We start from the raw sequence: 19038 nt of genomic DNA, 5'->3' as shown, positions 1-19038 counted from the left end.
TTCTAGTTTTATTCCCCAGAGAAGCTGCTGTACCTGGATACCAGAAGATGCGTGAGAATGTTCACGGCAGAGAATTGTTTGTGATAAATAGAAAAACTGCAAACAGGGGCGCCTGGGTGGCTCGGGCGGTTTAGCATCCAACTCTTGATTTCGGCTTAGGTCATGATCTCGCAGTTCATGAGTTTGAGCCCCACATTGGGCTCCTTGCTGACAGCGTAGAACCTGCTTGGGATTTCTCTCTCCCTCTCCCTCTCCCTCTCCCTCTCCCTCTCCCTCTCCCTCTCCCTCTCCCTCTCCCTCTCCCTCTCCCTCTCTCTCTCCCTCTCTCTCTCTCAAAATAAAACTTTAAAAAATGTTTAAAAAAAAAAACTGCAGACAGCTCTAATGTTTACAGTGGAATGGACAAACACATTGTGGTACGTCTGCACAATAGGAGAGATACTGTGCAGCAATTGACATGAATTAACTAGAGGTATATGCCTCGACCCACGTGAATCTCAGGAGTGCAGGAAGTCTAGGGAGTTTCACTCTAAAACTGCTGCCAGTCTTCTAGCCCAAGGACCTTATGATTCACCAGACGCCAAGTATATTCCTAACATGGGCAGTGATGTGGCACGGAAATATTTCTAGGGTGTAAACCTGAGGGCTGATCGAAGGGTTGTCTGCAGATGCTTAAAGCTGCTGGGTGACTCTTCACGCCAATGAAATACCTAAAATCCTTGCCCTCGGGCGGCATCTGGTGGGATGAAGTAACAAATGGAGCGGTACCATTGACTGGCCTCTGGTGGAAATAGGAGACGGGACGATGGAAATAGACAGTGCCTAGTGGATAAGCCCAGCACAGCGTCTATTACTAAATGCTAACTGAACAAATGAATACATTTAAGAATTGTGTTGAGCACACTACCAGCTTCCTCAGGGCTACCAGTTCCCTTTCCATCCACCCATTTATTCTTTCCTCCAACATGTGTTGAACACCTACTAGGCGCCTAGCGATATGAGGGTGTGCGACAATGAATGCACTATGGTTCCTGCCCTCAAGTGGCTCACATCTATGGGAAGAGCCAAAGAAGTACCAAGTGTGTCTTTATTATTGGTTATAAGTGTGTGTGTGTGTGTGTGTGTGTGTGTGTGTGTGTGTGTGTGCATATGCAGAAAGGAGCGCAAATAGCACAGAATGATTGGCTAAGTCTTCCCAGAGGGAATAAAGTTTGAGGTGGATCTTAAATGGTGGGGGCGGTGGAGTGACAGGAAGGCACAGGTGGGGCCTTACCACCTGCTGTGAGTGGTTTTGGGACTTTATTCTGTTGACATTGGGGATTCTTTAGGCACTGGATTTTGGAGGTTTCCCAGGGACTAAACAATACACAAGCTAAGAAAACAAACACTCATGGAAGCACCTGGGTGGCTGAGTCAGTTGAGCATCCTACTCTTGATTTTCCCATCAGGTCCTGATCTCATGGTCATGGGATCGAGCCCTGAGTCGGGTTCCATGCTGAGCAGGGAGGCTGCTTGAGATTCTCTCTCCCTGTGCCCCTCTCCCCAGCTCGCTCACTCTCTCTCTGTAATAAATAAAATGAAAAAAAGAATAAAAAAACACTCATGAAGGAGATTGGCTATTCTAATGAAGAGTATGTGTTTTCAACAACTTCTATATAATTATACAAGTCCATGGATTAAACAGAATGTATTGCTACTTAGGTAATGCTCTGTAAATTAGAAGAGTAACTTGATAAACTAAACAAAATGATAAAAGGGTAACAGCCCCGATGCCCGTTCTATTTCTGTCACACTTTTGTTAACTCAACGTTAATTAAAGCTATAAATGGCTTAAAGATCCGTAATTCCGCACTTCAAGTCCGAATACACTTCAAGATTTCTGTCCCAGTCTTACCCGAAGGACTGTGCAAGTCTGTTCCGCCTTCCTTTGAAATGCCAACCTATCTCATCTGTTCCTTTGAAGAACTCTGGGAAGGCAGTATGGTAGAGCAGCAAGGTCAAGGTTTTTTGGAATCAGATAAATCTATAATTAAATTCCATTTATAGTACTTCCCGAATCAAAGGTAGGGAGTTAAGAGTATTGTTTTTCAAGTTTTCATCTGTATGACTATGATGCCATTATTTCAGAAATGTGAATGCCATTCAGGAATTCAGTTTTATGTTCTTTCTATATTATTGGTTAGTTTTTTTCTCTGATGAACGAGAGACTATAAGGTTTTTCTGATCTAGATAGGAGACAATAAAATTTTTGAAGAATACGTAAGGAATTAGTCACTATCAAGAGCAGTTATCTTTTCTAGAGAGTTCTGGAGTTGTATCCTGAAATAGCGTGGGTTGCTTCTTGTAATCAGTGTCTGATTTTGTGGTTGGTGTTCGTTCTTCCCAGTTGACCTGTTGGGCTTGTTAAATTGGCGTTCGAACTCCCAGAACATTAAACACAACTTGAAGAAGTTAATGGAGGTGGATGGCAGTGAGATTGTTAAGGTATGTTCATGCTTAGAAACACAGTCACTGTATCCCTAGTTCAACATTTCACATTAAATCAGTGATTAGAAGTATACGACTTGTGAGGCACCTGGGGGACACTTGATTTTGGCTTAGGTCATGATTCTAGGGTTGTGGGATCAAGTTCTACATCGGGCTCTGAGCTGACAGCTCAAAGCCTGCTTGGGACTCTCTCTCTCTCTTTCTCTCCCTCCCTCTGCTCTTCTCCCTCACATGTATGCAGGCACTCTCTCCAGAAAAAAAAAAAAAAAAATATATATATATATATATTAACATAATAATATAATATTAACATTGTTATTAATAATGTGTTGGTAATATATAATAATACTGTTATATATAATAATATAGCATTTATGTACTGATATATATATTTATACATATCATATGTATATGTAAACTTGTTATCTACATCAGGAAGTAGAAGTGCCGATTTTTAAGAAATGCTATTTTTAAACCTTTCCTATGGAAACCCAATTTTCCCTGAATTTCTGCAGTATAGAACTGAACGTAAAGTATGACATAGCCTTTTTTTTTTCTTCAGTTTTTGCAAGATACGCTAGATGCACTTTTTAACATAATGATGGAAATGTCGGACAACGAAACCTACGACTTCCTTGTGTTTGATGCACTGGTAAGCAGTTTTATTCTTGCAAGTGGGTGGTTTCCAGTATCTCACTATTATAAATGACTGCAACGAATATTCTCCTGCATAAATACTTGTATACATCTCTCTGATTGTTTCTTTAGCCTAAATTCCTAGAATTTAAATTAGAAACAGCTTACTTTAAAATTGCCAGGGCGCCTGGGTGGCTCAGTCGGTTGAGCGTCTGACTTCGGCTCGGGTCATGATCTCGCAGTTCGTGAGTTCGAGCCCCGCGTCGGGCTCTGTGCTGACAGCTCAGAGCCTGGAGCCTGCTTCAGATTCTGTGTCTCCCTCTCTCTCTGCCCCTTCCCCACTCATGCTCTCTCTCTCTCTGTCTCTCAAAAATGAATAAAGTTAAAAAAAATTTTTTTTTAATTGCCTAATTATAGGGATGCCAGGATGGCTCGGTTGGTTGACTGTCTGATCCAGCTCAGGTCATGTTCTCACAGTTCATGAGTTTGAGCCCCGTATTGGGCTCTCTGCTGTCAGTGTGGAGCCTGCTTTAGATCCTCTATCCCCTCTCTCTCTTCCCCTCCCCTGCTCGATCTCTCTCTCTCAAAAACAAAGGCACCTTTGGGCCGCCTGGGGGGCTCAGTGAGTTAAGCCCTGATTTTTGACTCAGGTCATAGTCTTGTGGTTCATGGGTTCGAGCCCTGCATCGGGCTCTGTGCTGACGGCTCAGAACCTGGAGCCTGCTTCGGATTCTGTGTCTCCCTCTCTCTACCCCTCCCTCCCTCCATCTCCCTCTCCCTCTATCTGTCTCTCAAGAAATGAATAAACATTAAAAAAAATTGTTTTTAATTACCTAATTATAAGCCAGGAGATACCAGGATGATCGTGGCCATGTTGTGTGTTCGCACAAGGGAGACTGAATTGTTACATCAGAAATGAGTATCAGTCTCATTATGCACAACACATAGCACAGCAGACAATTAAATAGGCCACACCAAGTACTTAAACATACAGCGCATTCCAAACCCTGAGATCTAGACAATGAGAGTTGATGTTAAAATCTTGGAAGGGCGCAAATCGTACTGGAGTGGAGGAAGCAGACACATCCAAACCAAGCGTTGTCTTCTCATTGTTGAGGTGAAAATTCTACGTAGATTTACCTGGATGTTGCAGCAAAGGAATAACAGGTATTGCACCAGCTTGGAGAAATTGATATATTCAAGAAATGATCAGGGTGTTAAAGATGTAAGATCTTAGGGGTGCCTGGGTGGCGCAGTCGGTTAAGCGTCCGACTTCAGCCAGGTCACGATCTCGCGGTCCGGGAGTTCGAGCCCCGCGTCAGGCTCTGGGCTGATGGCTCAGAGCCTGGAGCCTGTTTCCGATTCTGTGTCTCCCTCTCTCTCTGCCCCTCACCCGCTCATGCTCTGTCTCCCTCTGTCCCAAAATAAATAAACGTTGAAAAAAAAAAAATTAAAAAAAAAAAAAAGATGTAAGATCTTAAAGAGAATAAAAGCTACAGCGAAGTTCACACCTGGCCAGATTTATGGGAAAGAATGGTCATGAGTTCTAGGGGACGAGGTCTAAGGTGCTCCTGGGACAGAGCAGCTGGCAGCGGTTATATGCAGGCATCCCCTGTGGTTTGCATTCTTCTGTGTTCGGTAGGTGCAGTGTGGTTATTTGTAGATTACATGCCTGATAGCGATAACGGTGACAGAAGAAGGGGAAATTGAGAGGCACCTCTGATGAAGTTCAGTTATTGAGGGCACTCGTGCTGCACTCAGGACAACTAGGTCATGGAATATTTCAGTAGCTGTATCCTTGGGTTAGAGTTTATTTTTCCCACAGGATTCCCCTTTCTGCATCTTCTGACTCTCCCATTTTTTTTTTTCCCCCGACTCATGTTGCTTGTGCACTGGCCTTTCTTTAAGACGGTGAGGGGCGCCTGGGTGGCGCAGTCGGTTAAGCGTCCGACTTCAGCCAGGTCACGATCTGGCGGTCCGTGAGTTCGAGCCCCGCGTCAGGCTCTGGGCTGATGGCTCGGAGCCTGGAGACTGTTTCCGATTCTGTGTCTCCCTCTCTCTGCCCCTCCCCCGTTCATGCTCTGTCTCTCTCTGTCCCTAAAATAAATAAACGTTGGGAAAAAAAATTAAAAAAAAAAAAAAAAAGACGGTGAGCTCTCTGAGGCCAGGAACGCTGGCTCTTATTAGGTTCCTCAGAGCATTTAGCTCAGTGCCTGACACGTGATCGTTTCTCTATTGACGTTAAATCAAAAGAAACTCCAAGACTTCACTTCAGCTTTGGAAGAGTAGAGTGGAAACGCTACAAAAATGGTCAAGAAAGAAAAAAAGGCACCAGGATGTTAACAACCAGCTTATTGACAGAATGCCTGGGGCCGTACAGCGCTGCTATTCATATTTTTTGCCTTTGGCAGGTATTTATTATTTCACTGATTGGAGACATCAAGTTCCAGCATTTTAATCCTGTCCTTGAAACCTACATTTACAAGCACTTCAGTGCCACTTTGGCGTACGTGTAAGTATTCAGGGGAAATACCTGACTATTCAGTTGGAACCACCTGGATTATTGGGTTTGCACTCTTAGGGCTGGGTTGTTAAGAAATGAGAGGGATATAAGCTAAGTAAATGTGCCCCTAAGTGCAGAACCTTGTTCTAAACTTGCAGGTGGAAAGAGGAAACCATCTAAGTATTCCAACCCTGGTAAAGGTATTAAATTCAGTCCCTGCCTTCTGGCAAGTTCCAGAAGAGATGAGGCTATGTTTCTTGAAGAATCCGGAACATACGTAGATGAGGAGTTGAAGCCACTGGGAACACAGTCAAGAACAGAGATCATACTCAGGGTCTTAGGAGAGTTGGGTGGCATTGGGCTTAGCATGAAACCCCAAGGGGATCAAACAGTGGATTAAGCAAGACTAAGTCTGGGAGAACTGAGGATGAGGCCCTCACCCCTACATCACAAGTGCTTTGTAGATTTCATTACTTACAGGATATGAGAAGATACCATTTTGCTTTTATACAAAGGAAAATAGTGTCTGCCTTTCCCATAATGCAGCCTCCTTTCTGCCTTTGGTTTATGGCCTCTTGACTAAGGAAGGCAACTGACATTCAGCTCACCATGGCATTGTATGTGGCCTTCACCCCCACCCCCTCACATTCCAGTTATCGTGCCAGGAGATGTGATAAAGAGTGACAGGCATGTCACTAAGGTCGTCAGAGATCTCTCTGACAGTGGCTTCTGCCAGGTCATGCCAACTACTGTTGCCGATCTATCGGTCTGACTGCTGACCTGATTCGCCAGGTCAGATCATAGATCCCTTGTGTCCTTTCTGAGCTAAACAAGAAGGTTCTTGGTTTTATTGGCACGGAGGTCCAGAAATGTTATAAAACATAAATGACAGAAAAGAGGCGTTATGTGGCAGATTCACCAACCAACACAACGGACATCGTGCCCACTGGATGGGGAAAAGCCACAGATGGGCTCGTGATCGGTTTCTTTCCATCCGGTAGCCTCCCTTTCCAAGCGGGTAGTACCTGCAAGGGAGGAAATCCTACCGCTGGATCTTCATTACACAGAGCCAAATGCAGCACTCCTGGATGTAGTAATCTGGGTTTGATTTACAAGGCTTTGTCAGCTCTACATGTGTGCTGTGGATTTTTCCTAGTACTACAGAAACCCAGAGATTTACAGAGGGGACAAAATACCTGTGTCCTCAAACGTGGGAGTTAGAAAAAGATGTAAGAAAATGCCTCGCCTCGGACAAAGAGCAGTCTGACATCTGAGCATGTTTCTGTCTGTTGGGATGCTCAGAAACCATGGGTATTCTCATCAAACTGAGCCCGAGTCCGATTGAGCTTCTCCCGCAGTCACTGGAGTGTCGCTCTGGCCCCATTTTGGGGATCCCAAAGAGTTGAGGCACACTGGAGAGAATCAGACTTCTTGCAGGGTGACTACGTTAGGCAGATAGTCCTTTCCTTACAGGAATGACTGAAGATGTCTGTAGGGCACCCTGGAGATTAAAATACCTTCATGATTTCAGATGCCTTCACTTTCATTTCTTGATCCTGTTAAAAAATCCTACAAACTGAAAGAAACCATCCCCTATTTCTTTTTTTTTTTTTTATTTTTTTTTTCAACGTTTATTTATTTTTGGGACAGAGAGAGACAGAGCATGAATGGGGGAGGGGCAGAGAGAGAGGGAAACACAGAATCGGACACAGGCTCCAGGCTCTGAGCCATCAGCCCAGAGCCTGACGCGGGCCTCAAACTCCCGGACCGCGAGACGTGACCTGGCTGCAGTCGGACGCTTAACCGACTGCGCCACCCAGGCTCCCCACCATCCCCTGTTTCTATGCATAAGGGAAGCTCCAAACCCAGCAGCAGTGAGGAAACAAAGCTGCAGATGAATTTTATTTCCCTGCTCAGGGCCTTTTCTAGAAGAGATAATAGTAGCTGTGACCTCTGCTTCCTCAGTATGCCACGTTCCCTTCCTAGATAGCATCCCCCAAACCTGAGTACCACTTGGCCCCATTGACATTTTTTTCTTTCTCACCTTTTTAAGGAAACTCTCCAAGGTACTGAACTTCTATGTGGCTAATGCAGAGGACTCCAGCAAGACAGAATTGCTTTTTGCTGCTTTGAAAGCCCTAAAGTACTTGTTTAGGTTCATCATCCAATCGAGAGTACTCTACTTGAGGTAATGGTAGCTGTAATAAGATGTCTATGCTGTCTATTGTCTCTTCATGGACTTGTCCTTAATTCTCACACTCATGTTCAGCTCTGAGAGTCATGGTTGGCTCATGGAATTGCCAAATTTCAGAACTTCAAGGCTGAAGATGGAGGTGGACCCTGAAACCCCTAGAGAAGGCCTGCGCCAAGTCCTCCCAAGTCAGAATTTCTAGGGCAGTAATGACAACAGGACTTGGGGATGCGGGTGACTACAGTGTGCAGCTTGGTGAAAACCTTGGTTGGCGATGACAGCTCTAGGAAACAAGGTTCCTGTGGCAAGACTACCTTTAGCACAGTAAAAGACTTCGTGATGATACCGGGTGTACAAATCTAGGATCGTGAGCTCTTGTTGGTGGTGGATGGTGAATGATGGCAGTTGTCTGGGGGAGATGTTTCCTCAGGTGTGTGTTTCTTTACTGACGTCATGCTTAGCTAGGTGATGAAACTAAGCCACAGAGATAGGATAATTCACACCTTGAATTTCTAGAATAACAGCTCCGTCAAAAATAGCCAAGACGAAGAATGAGAAAATAACTTCTCAGGGAACGCCCACAGCCCCGTGCCATTTCTGCCTCTCACTAATTGCAGGATTTCCAAACTGTTAAAATATATTGTTAAGACAGGTTTGGAAACTGGACAGATAGCATGCTAAAATGTTATTTGGAATAACACTGTAGGTAAAAGGGTTTCAAGTCTAGATGTGAGCATTTTTGTCGTTTTTAACATGGTATGTTTAAAAAATCATAAAACTAAAGGCAAACAATTACCATTTAAAAAGCTTGTGACATACTGTATAGATCAAAACGTTTAATTAGCTTTACTAATGAAAGGCTCTTATCAGTCAACAAAAGAATGATCAACGCCCTTGAATAATAGAAAACAAAAACAGATAATTTACAAGAGGCAAATTCAAATGGTAAATTAAATTTCTTAAAAAATAGTCACGATGTCAAAACGCTATCTATACACACTATTCTTGTCTATATAATTGATAAAGATTAAAAATCTTTATCCTTTGATGAAGTTGGACAAAAATCGGTCCTGCATTTTAATGCTGATAGGAATGTAAATTCATTAAGGGCAGAAATGTGGCACCATGAATGAAAAGCAAAAACAAAACAAAAACCACAAAAAGCAAAAGAAAATACCACGTTGGTTACTAATAGCCCATCTAAGAATTTATCTGATGGAAAGAAATCCATCAGGTAGTGAACAAAGATGAATGATAAAATATGTATATTCAGCCCTTTAAAAAAATGTTAATGAGGAAAGATAACGGTGTTCTTAAATAATAAAACTAAGGCATAAGACATAAGTGCAATATGATCCCATTTCAAAAATATAATAGGTTCGGAAATTAAAATTTTAGTAGGAATAAAATTGTAGGTAAGAGGGTTTTAAGCAGGCTGTTTTTATTCTCTCTGCCTTTTTAAAGTTTCTACAGTGGTTGTGTACATTTTTATACTTTTTAAAAACGTTTAATGACTTAAAAGTTCAGCTGGGTGAGAGACAGTTCCTCCTTCCCTAGCAGAAGAGAGCAGGGTTTACCCAAACCCAGGATTATACAAAATCTCTTTAGTCTCTCTCTCTCTCATCAGACAGGCTTCCTTTATAGCTAGTTCCTTGTATTTTGCAATTATGTTAAATTTCCACAAATTCAGTTAGGGCCTGGAGTGTCCCACTGAGGGAGCATTCCCTTATTGGAAAGTTTGTGCAGGGGACTCTGATGTCCAGCAATGAAAATCATCATAAAACCATAGAAAGAAAACCGTAATTTATGAAATTGAGAAATTTTTTCCACTGATGATTCACTAGGGTGCCACCCCTGACTGACAGTGTTGCAGCACATCTAAACCATCCTTTTCAACATCATATAGGAAGAGAACAGTGGAAAAGCCAAGATTAGTGTGGTCAAGTAACCCATGAAATTAACTAAGGGAGTTACTGTGTTGAACTTAGTCCCTGAGCACCTGTTTATAGTTGTTCCCCTCCACCCCCTTGATTTTTTCTCATTAAGGAAGAACTTGATCTGAGAAAGAGAGCCTAGAAATCTACATTCTCTGGCTGCTTAGATCTGATAGACACATCAGTTTACTGGCCCTGTCCAGGAGCTGCAAAAGAAGTGTCACCACACCCCCACCTCCCACCCTGTTTGCCCTCATCAGAGCTTACGTTCCTCTTCTGAGCTCACTTCCGGGCTGAAGTTTACCTCCATTGGGGAGACACCTGGGGAGAATTAAAACTGTAAATTGCCCACCGTAGGGCACTGAGAACTCCATCTTCATCCCTCGGTCTTGTATTAGCCCCCCCCTTTTTTTAAGTGCTGGCACACAAGGTGCCAAGTGTTGCTCTGGGTGTTGGAGATCTAGCAGGGGATGAAACAAGGCTCCCGCTCTGACAGTGCTTGTGGGTTGTGCGGAAGCCAGGAAGGCAGAGCGAAGAAAGGCAGCGTAAGATAAATTCGGATAGGTAAGGGCTGACAGGGGAGGGGTTGGTGAGATGACAACCGGGGAGGGAGGGAGGGAGGGAGATCTCTCCAGGGGTTGGTGTTTGGGTTGAGACTGAACCGGGAGAGGCGGCCTGGGCAGGAAGAGGCGTGCAGGAGCGGGAACGGCTAAGGCCAGGGTCCTGTGGGGCCTGTGTGAGGAGTCCGGAGAGGCCAGTGTTGCTGGAGCAAGGGGAACTAAAATGGGAATGAAAATGGGGAGTGGCAGGCTAAGGACAAACGAGGAAGGGCCAGGTAAGCCGTGGTCAGGAGCTTGGATTTCCTCCCAAGTGGAATGGGAAACCGTCGAAGGGTTTCAGTCGGAGAAGCAGTAAAATCTGGCTTACGTTTCCAGGGATCCTCTCATCTCCTAGGTGGAAAGTGGATTATCAAGGGGGAAGACGCATGGACCGCCAGCGTTGCTGAGGCAACAGATCTTTTCGAACATGTCTTTTTAAAGACGGAAACCTGACTGCTTTTCTCTTTCCCTTGTTAAGATTTTATGGCCAAAGCGAAGATGGAGACGAATTCAATAATTCAATCCGCCAGTTGTTTTTCGCTTTCAATACGCTAATGGACAGGCCTCTGGAGGAAGCTGTCAAGATCAAGGTCAGCGTGGTGTAGCACGGGTGCCCCTTTCAGTGCTGTTGCTGTGGATGCTCGGTGACAACACAGACTGGGCCATGGTGGGAGAGAGACAAAGTGAATCATAATTCGTGGAAAGCTGGTGAATTTTAGTATGACTAAAGAAAGCTGTTAAGGGAAAAGCCTGTGTGTTAACTTTTATGTACATTTGTGTTCTCAAATATATTCTCAAATGGCAGTTTGCCAAAGACAGACCATCCTCCTGGGTGGCTCAGTCGGTTAAGCGTCCGACTCTCAGTTTCGGCTCAGGTCATGATCTCGTGGTTTCATGGGTTCGAGCCCCGCGTCGGGCTCTGCACTGACATTGCAGAGCCTGCTTGGGATTCTCTCTCTCTCCCCCTGTCTCTCTCTCTCTCCTCCCCACCTCCCCCCGCTCACACTGTCTCTGTCTCTGTCTCTCTCTCAAAATAGATAAATAAATAAAACTTAAAAAAAAAAAAAAGACTATCCTTTTAGACGTCCTGTGAATGGCTTTTGTGTCCCCTGTGAATTCAGCCCGTGGATCCTGATGTTACAGGCAACAGGTTTTTATTCTAAGTTTCCCCATTCTTCCCAGAAGCCAAAAGTCACCATCATATTCATCGTTATCAATTGTTTAATGTAAAATAGGCAATCTCTGAGGATTCAGATCTGAGCTTTATTATTTCTTTTTTTTTTTTTTTAATTTTTTTTTTTTCAACGTTTATTTATTTTTGGGACAGAGAGAGACAGAGCATGAACGGGGCAGGGGCAGAGAGAGAGGGAGACACAGAATCGGAAACAGGCTCCAGGCTCCGAGCCATCAGCCCAGAGCCTGACGCGGGGCTCGAACTCCCGGACCGCGAGATCGTGACCTGGCTGAAGTCGGACGCTTAACCGACTGTGCCACCCAGGCGCCCCTATTATTTCTTTTTTGTTGTTTATGGACACTTTGTGAGGGAGACGTCAAGATTTTAACTACCTCCTTAGATAGAAAAATGAGTTCCAAATAGTGCCTGTTGGTAATGAAGAAGAAAAAAAAAAAAAAAAAGCCATGCCACCTGACTTTTAAGGAAAAAGATTTTAGGAGATCACATCTAGCAACATTGAGCTCTCTTCTCCAGTGCAAGATCATCCGTTTCCAGTTCCCTATGTTGAGCCAAGCTTTTTCTTCCTGGGGTTAACTAGTACATCCTGTATTCATCCTGCTTGGCAACTGAATTTGCCTTTTGGTACCTTTTTCTTACAGGGAGCAGCTCTGAAGTACCTTCCCAGCATAATTAATGACGTCAAACTTGTGTTCGATCCTGTTGAGCTCAGGTAAATAGCAAAACACATTTGTTTGTGGACTTTACCAGAGAAGCAGCTCCCCGCTTGGCTGGGGCCTGGGCTGCTTACGCGTTCTCGTATTCTTCTGACCCCTTTTGGCGCTCCGTTGCTGTGGAAGATCTAAAAGGAGACACAAAGCCTGCCCCTGAGAGAGATTTGCACTTTCTCTGGGGGCATCAAGACGCGCAGACATGAAATTAACTACGGAAGAAAGCACATAATGATACGCTTCCAGCCCCATACCTAAGTATCCCGGCTAAGTCAGATGGTGAGCGACACCGGAGCGAAGTCAGCCAGAAAAGGATTGTGCAGAGGGAGTGTTAAGGCACGTCCACAAAGCCAGGAGAGATGTGACCGCCCTCTGACAGTTTACACGGAGGCAGCCCCGAGGCTGAGCGCTGTAGCACTCACGGAATACAGTCTCGCCTTTACTTCCAAGGGACAGACTCTCAGGGTGTCTGGGAGAGATTTCCAGGTCAAACTCTCCATGCCCAAATCTCAGAGTAGAGGGGAACCGTGTAATGATACCTTGAGCGTGACGGAGGGAAAATACCAACCTCTGGGGTTTCTTTTGCAGCATGCTCTTCTGCAAGTTCATTCAGAGCATTCCTGACAACCAGTTAGTTCGCCAGAAACTTAACTGCATGACCAAGATAGTGGAGAGCAATCTTTTTCGGCAGTCGGGTACGTCTTCGCTAACAACTACGGCTTACCAGGCTTGCTGCTGCTTCAGCCAAGTTTTTTTTTTTTTTCAATGTCAATGATGTCCTTGCCAGTAGAATTTTAGGACTTAGGGACCTCCGGAGAAACCGGTTTTAAGAAGACGAAGTCAGTTCAGTATTTCCAAGAGTATCTTAGAGAACAGAATCATGCATTTTTAATTTAATTTAATTTAATTTTTTTTTTTTTTGAGACAGAGAGGGTGCACGCACGTGAGTGAGAGGTGGAGGGAGAGAGAGAGAGAGAGAGAAGCAGGGTTCAATCTCTCCCAAGGTGGGGCTGGAGCTCTCCCGAAGCAGGGCTCGAACTCAAGCCACGAGACCGTGACCTAATGCTTCACCCACTGAGGCACCCAGGCGCCCCCCAGAATCATGCATTTTTTAATGAGAACAATCCAGTATTTCATTAATTAGAGCGCTTTGTCCTAAAAATGGACCCCCCAGAAAGTTGCAGGCAAGTAGAAAGATAGTCTTTTTAAACAAATATGTCTTCTTCGACCTGTACTTATCGTGTATTCTGGAAAGCCACGGGTCGGTAGTGCAGGGGTGTGCTGCGACCATCTGCCCCAGCTCAGGAGAGCATATTAGGTGATCTCTCTCAACTCCGTGCTGTCATGTCACGTGAGGAGCTGAAAATGGACCACTGTAGAAGTATTTATACCACAGAAATTGGCAAGCACTGTGAGTTACGGGTTTGGGGGTGGGGTGGGGTGCGGTGGGGAGGGCTGTTAGTTGGGGAGCCAGATCACCAGCATACGACTGGAAAGGCAGAGGGCACGGAGGAGAGAAAACTCTCACATGGATGAAATACTCTTCATTTGGTGAGTAGAGGGAAGGCAGTGCAGCCACCGAGTTTAAATCACTGTGCTCCTGTCCCAAAGCTGAGAGGAGGAAGAGGTCTAGTAGCTGGTCTTTCCCCAAACCCAAGACTTGCGAAACAGGGACAGCTGTGGGAACTACTCCCAGGTCAGGGGCTCCCAGAGGGTGAGCCCATGTTGCATGTGTTGCCTGGAGGGTCTGAGGACCCGCAGAACTCCTCAGAAATAGGGAAAGGGGAGTGGGTTATCGGTGGAAGGCCTCCTGGCCTCGCCCCGGGGCTAGTTATGTAACTTTGGCCACACGAGGAGCCTCCTATGAGTCAGCGTCCATCTCCATGGAAGGAAGATGCTATATCATATCAGCTATATCATATACCTATGATATATCATATCGGCTATATCATATAGCATACCATGCTATATCATATCAGCAGCCCCTTTCGGCTGTGACACTTCCCGACCCTGTGGATTTCTGCTTAGAGGTTCCAGCTGTCGCAAGGACACCGTTGGAAGTGTGCGCAAAGCTGGTAAATGCTCTTAAGTAGAAAATGTGATGTCATGAAACATCTTAACACGCCGCGCCGCCCGTGCCGCTAAGCGTGCAGAAAGGATAAATGCGATGCGAGAAGGATGGGGTGTTTTGCAAGCATGCGCCGCGTGGTTCTAGTTAGAGGAAGTAATCTCACTGTTAACAGTTATTTCCGTTTGTGGCCAGGATCTCTGGCCTCATTGTAAAAAGGTTTTATAGTAGTGAAGATCCCAGAAGAAAGACATCATAGAAAGATAAGCCCTTATTTTGTGAAGTGCGTGCGTCTGCAAAAACATGATCCGAATGTCCTCAAAACACATCGAGAGGTACTAGTCAAGCTCACTCAGTATTTATATGAATTTTAGAGCAGATTCTCTCCATTAGGTGGAAGCTTTCGAACATTAAGTATAACTTGCTTAAGTTTTTCATTTCATACGACTCAGCATTCAACGAACAAGCTGGCATTTTTTTTATTGAAGCTAAAGAAATTGTTGAATACTTCAAACGTTTTCGCACAGGTACCCGTGACAGGTGTAATTGTCTTGGCTTTTAAAATCAAGTCACGGGACTTGCGGAGCCTGAGTGGCTCAGTCGCTTAGGCGTCCCGGCTCTTGATTTCGGCCCAGGTCATGATCTCACGGTTGTGGGATGGAGTCCTGCGCCAGGCTCTGTGCGGAACGCGGAGCCTGCCTGGGATTCTCTCTCTCTCCCTCTCTCCCTGCCCCTCCCCCTCCTCAGAGCAAATAAAAAATAAACAACATCAACAAATAAAAATCAAGTTACGGGACTGAAGTTTCATGCTGCTGCCTGCAGGGATCAAACCCCCACTGGGCGGAGCCAAGAGGTGGGGCTGCGGCTGTAGTGGGGGGAGGGGGCGGGGTCAGGGAGTTGCAGGCAAGAAGCTGGGCAGTTCAGGGGGTGCCGCCGCAGCCTGTAAGCCGTGTGCATCTTCCCTCCCAGAGTGCAGAGATGTGCTGCTGCCACTGCTGATCGACCAGCTCAGCGGCCAGTTAGATGACAACTCCAGCAAGCCCGACCATGAGGCCAGCTCGCAGCTTCTGAGCAACATCCTGGAAGTGCTGGACAGGAAGGATGTGGTGAGTTGAATCGTCACTGTCACCCGATGCACACCACAGCACAGGCTCGTCCCTTCCCTAGGGCAAGAAGGACTTCACGGCCTTCCCTATCTGAGGGCCCCACCCAGGGGGCTTAGAAGCCTGGCTACTGGGGCAGGCTGCGGCTGGTTTGGGGGTGATCGGAGAGGCTGCTGCTTGCTAGAGCCTTCTCCGCACATCGAGGTCCAGGAGAGTCCGCTTACTGCTCGCGCCAGCTGCCACTGCTTCTCCAGGCTTGTCGCCGGTGGAGATCCCCGAGGGGACTTCGAAGAACTGGGCCCCTGTTCAGATGTTTTAAGCAGAAACCTCGGCCCTTCAGGAGTATTGTAGACATTCCTGAGCTTCTGAGCCATTCTCAGTTTTATGTCCTCACACTGATCCTTCCTTTTTGGGGCCTAGCGGCCACAGTGTGCTTTCTTCTCTCGCATCTCCTCTGTGACCTAGGCATCCCTACTCCCCGAAACCCTCCCCAGGCTGCATCTGCCTGGATTTACCATGTTCTAGAGATAGCACAGCCCATAGCCCAGCCATGGCCTCCTCTAAGAGGCTGCAGAAGTTAGCAGAGTGTGCTCGGTTGAGCACAAACCTTACTCACCACCCCCCGCGATGGCTACGTGGCGCCAGTGTTCCTATAGAGCAGGGAAAACGCTCTTGGCTTTGCCGAAGCCCGTCCTCTTACCAATATCTTTAGGTTCGGTTCTGCTAAAGGAATTGAAGAACACTCTGTCCCTTTTCCCGTAGCTGAATTCTTAGTTCGCCTTTCAAAGTCAACCCCAGGATGGCCACGGGCACGCCTGCATTTCTGCTAATTCACGCAGCCACAGAGGTCCTGGAAGACACCCTTGCCTTCTCTGCCTAACCCCACCCTCAACCCACCTCGCTGTTTGTACTATTTATCTGATACTAATTATAGGTCACGCTCCTCCTCCTTTGTTCTTAAATGTGTTTCTAGAAACCCCATAAAACACAATAGGTTTCCCCAAGGAATTTTGTGATTGGGTATTGGATTCCTAACCAGGGATTTTACAACACATAAATAATGTGACCGACCGTATCATGATAATAATATGTTCAAAAAGTAACTTTTATGACTCCGTCATCAAAATACTAAAATGAAGCTCAAAGCTGTAGTTGGCAACAGTGAGCGTACTGGGGGCTTTGGTTTAGGCAGAGCTCCAGTGTTCTAGAAGTGTATCTATATGATCCAGAGTTGATTGGAAACATGGGAATCAGGCTGTTTCTTTTCTGGTTTCAGCGTCAGCACATGTAGTTTTCTCTTTCTTTCCTTCCTGCCTTCCTTCCTTCCTTCCTTCCTTCCTTCCTTCCTTCCTTCCTTCCTTCCTTCCTTTGTGTGTGAGAGAGAGAGACAGAGTATGAGCCGGGGAGGGGCAGAGAAAGAGGGGGAGACAGAATCTCAAGCAGGCTCCAAGTTCTGAGCTGTCAGCACAGAACCCAATGCGGGGCTTGAACTCATGCACTGTGAGATCATGACCTGAGCTGAAGTCTGGCTGACACTTAACCAACTGAACCACCCAGGTGCCCCGCACGTGTAGCTCTTTATCTTTAGGCAAATCTGCAGGCACGTCAATTTCCTGTTCCATAACATGTAGGGATGGTTCCAGATGACCTCTTAGACCTCTCGATCTCTTCCACTTCTAACCCAGTTTTTTGTTTGTTTGTTTTTGTTGTTTTGGGGTTTTTTGGGGTTTTTTGTTTGTTTGTTTGTTTTTTAGAGTTTATTTATTTACTTAGAGCAAGCGGGAGAGGGGCAGAAGGAGAGGGAGAGAGAGAATCTCAAGCAGGCTCCACACTCTGTGTGCGGGGCTCAATCCCCTTCAGATCATGACCTGAGCTGAAATCAAGAGTCGGTTGCTTAACCAAGTGAGCGGCCCAGGTACCCCTTGTTTTGTTTTTTTAATACAGTATCTTTACCTACCTTCTTATCATGTAGAAGGACTCTTTGGAAATGACTTGAATATATTTACATCTTGTGCTGATTTCATTGACTTGAAAAAAAAATTTTTTTTTTTTTTTGGTCTTCCTGATAAGGTTCCCTGTAATGAGGAAAAGTGTTCACAATTATTGATCTTAGAGTTCTGTTAAAGTAGTAAATTCAATCTTTTTTTTTTTTTTTTTTTTGGTGACGATGATAGGGTTTTATCCCCCACCATCGACCATCGTTTATACACGTTTGTACGTAATTGTACCAACATGTACAGACTAACTGTATCTGTCTTCCCATACCTTCTCGTCTCCTCAGTTAATTCCAGGCTCTAATTACGGACATGTATTCCTCTGCCTTTTTTTTTTTTTTTAGTCATCCAGGATTCCTCTTGTCCCGCAGCTAGATCTGCAAACTGTCCATATGCTTCAAAGTCCAGCTGTAGTAACACCCCATGCGGTTTTCCCCGGGGCAGCCCTGCCCAGAGTCCCCCACTCCGCTACATCCCTTCATGCCCTCCTTACATCTTGTGTAAAGCCCTCCAGTTGTGATTCAGGTCACAGGCACGTCTTAAACAGCTCCCGTGCTCCGGGCACTGCGATGGATGTAAGTAAGCGTGCAGCAGTGAACGAGAGAAGCGAGTAGCCGGCCCTCGCGGAGCTGACCTTCTACGTGTTTATTTATCTGTGTTATTTTACAAGGATGCCATGTGATCGGCAGTTGAGCAGAGCGGACCTTCTGCGAGGATCCGTACGTTTTGCTCATTTATCTTTAAGCCCCAGCTCTCCTGATCAGAGAACGTCCGATTCCTTTTCCGACCTCCACCCGCGGCTGGCACGGGACTCAACACACCGAGCTGGGTCTGCGGTGTGGTCTCGTTACATAAATAGAGGAGAAAGCGGTTTCAAGAGAGAGGGAGGTTTTCCGGATCGTTTTCATTCAAAGAAATGGGAAGCAAGTGAATATATAATACAAACAAAGAAGGAGAGAAAGGAAGTATGAAAGGGACGCTAGGAATACTTGGTATTTTAATAAAACTATCTATCGCAGTGATTTGGCTATTTGAAGCAATAGCCGGGAGTTTCGGAATATCTATCACGAGGATAAAGGCTCTGTAAGGACAAGCTGAATATTGCTAAGGTAGAGCCGAATGAGTAGAACATCAAATCACAAAAAAAGAAGAAAGGAAAAGTAAGAACACGTGTCTGTGAGGTGCTGTTTGCTGTGCCCACCAGCCCACCTAACGCCTGTAAGGGATCTGTTCTTTTTTTTCTTCCGTGCGGGAACACGGAAGTTCAGCAAAGGTAAATGATTGCCCAGAGTCACATGTGACAGAATCAAAGTATTGAGTCCCTGGGTGGGTCTACTCCTTCTGCCAAAACACCACAGACGGGGGCTCGACCAACAGACGTTTATTTCTCATGGTTCTGGAGATGGCAAGTCCAAAGTCGGGGGGCCGGTACGGTAGGGTTCCTGGGGAGGGCCCCCCCTCCTGGCGTGAAAACAGCTCCTTGCTCTCTGTCCTCACACGGCCTTTCCTCAGTGTGTGTGTGGAGAGAGAAAAAACAATCTGTCTGGTGTCTCTCCTTACAAGATCAGGGCCATGCCTTCCGGTCATACTTGCCTCCCCAAAGCCCATGTCTACGTACCAT

At 45.7% G+C, this 19038-nt stretch overlaps 1 protein-coding gene across 6 annotated transcripts in view; it reads left to right on the top strand.

The window, feature by feature from the left end:
- Positions 1-19038, top strand: part of DOCK5 (dedicator of cytokinesis 5) — a 225202-nt gene that overhangs the window by 138423 nt on the left and 67741 nt on the right. For all 6 annotated transcript variants that reach the window (XM_045055373.1, XM_045055372.1, XM_023252463.2 and 3 more), the window contains 8 exons: positions 2387-2484; positions 3050-3139; positions 5535-5635; positions 7680-7814; positions 10829-10940; positions 12184-12254; positions 12841-12947; positions 15290-15426. In XM_045055373.1, coding sequence (XP_044911308.1) covers positions 2387-2484; positions 3050-3139; positions 5535-5635; positions 7680-7814; positions 10829-10940; positions 12184-12254; positions 12841-12947; positions 15290-15426 — 851 coding nt within the window. The remainder of the gene's footprint in view (positions 1-2386; positions 2485-3049; positions 3140-5534; positions 5636-7679; positions 7815-10828; positions 10941-12183; positions 12255-12840; positions 12948-15289; positions 15427-19038) is intronic.

This window comes from Felis catus, chromosome B1 (assembly GCF_018350175.1).
Source record: "Felis catus isolate Fca126 chromosome B1, F.catus_Fca126_mat1.0, whole genome shotgun sequence".
In the NCBI taxonomy this organism is placed as follows: Eukaryota; Metazoa; Chordata; class Mammalia; order Carnivora; family Felidae; genus Felis; species Felis catus.
This window is presented reverse-complemented; position numbering and strand designations above follow the sequence as displayed.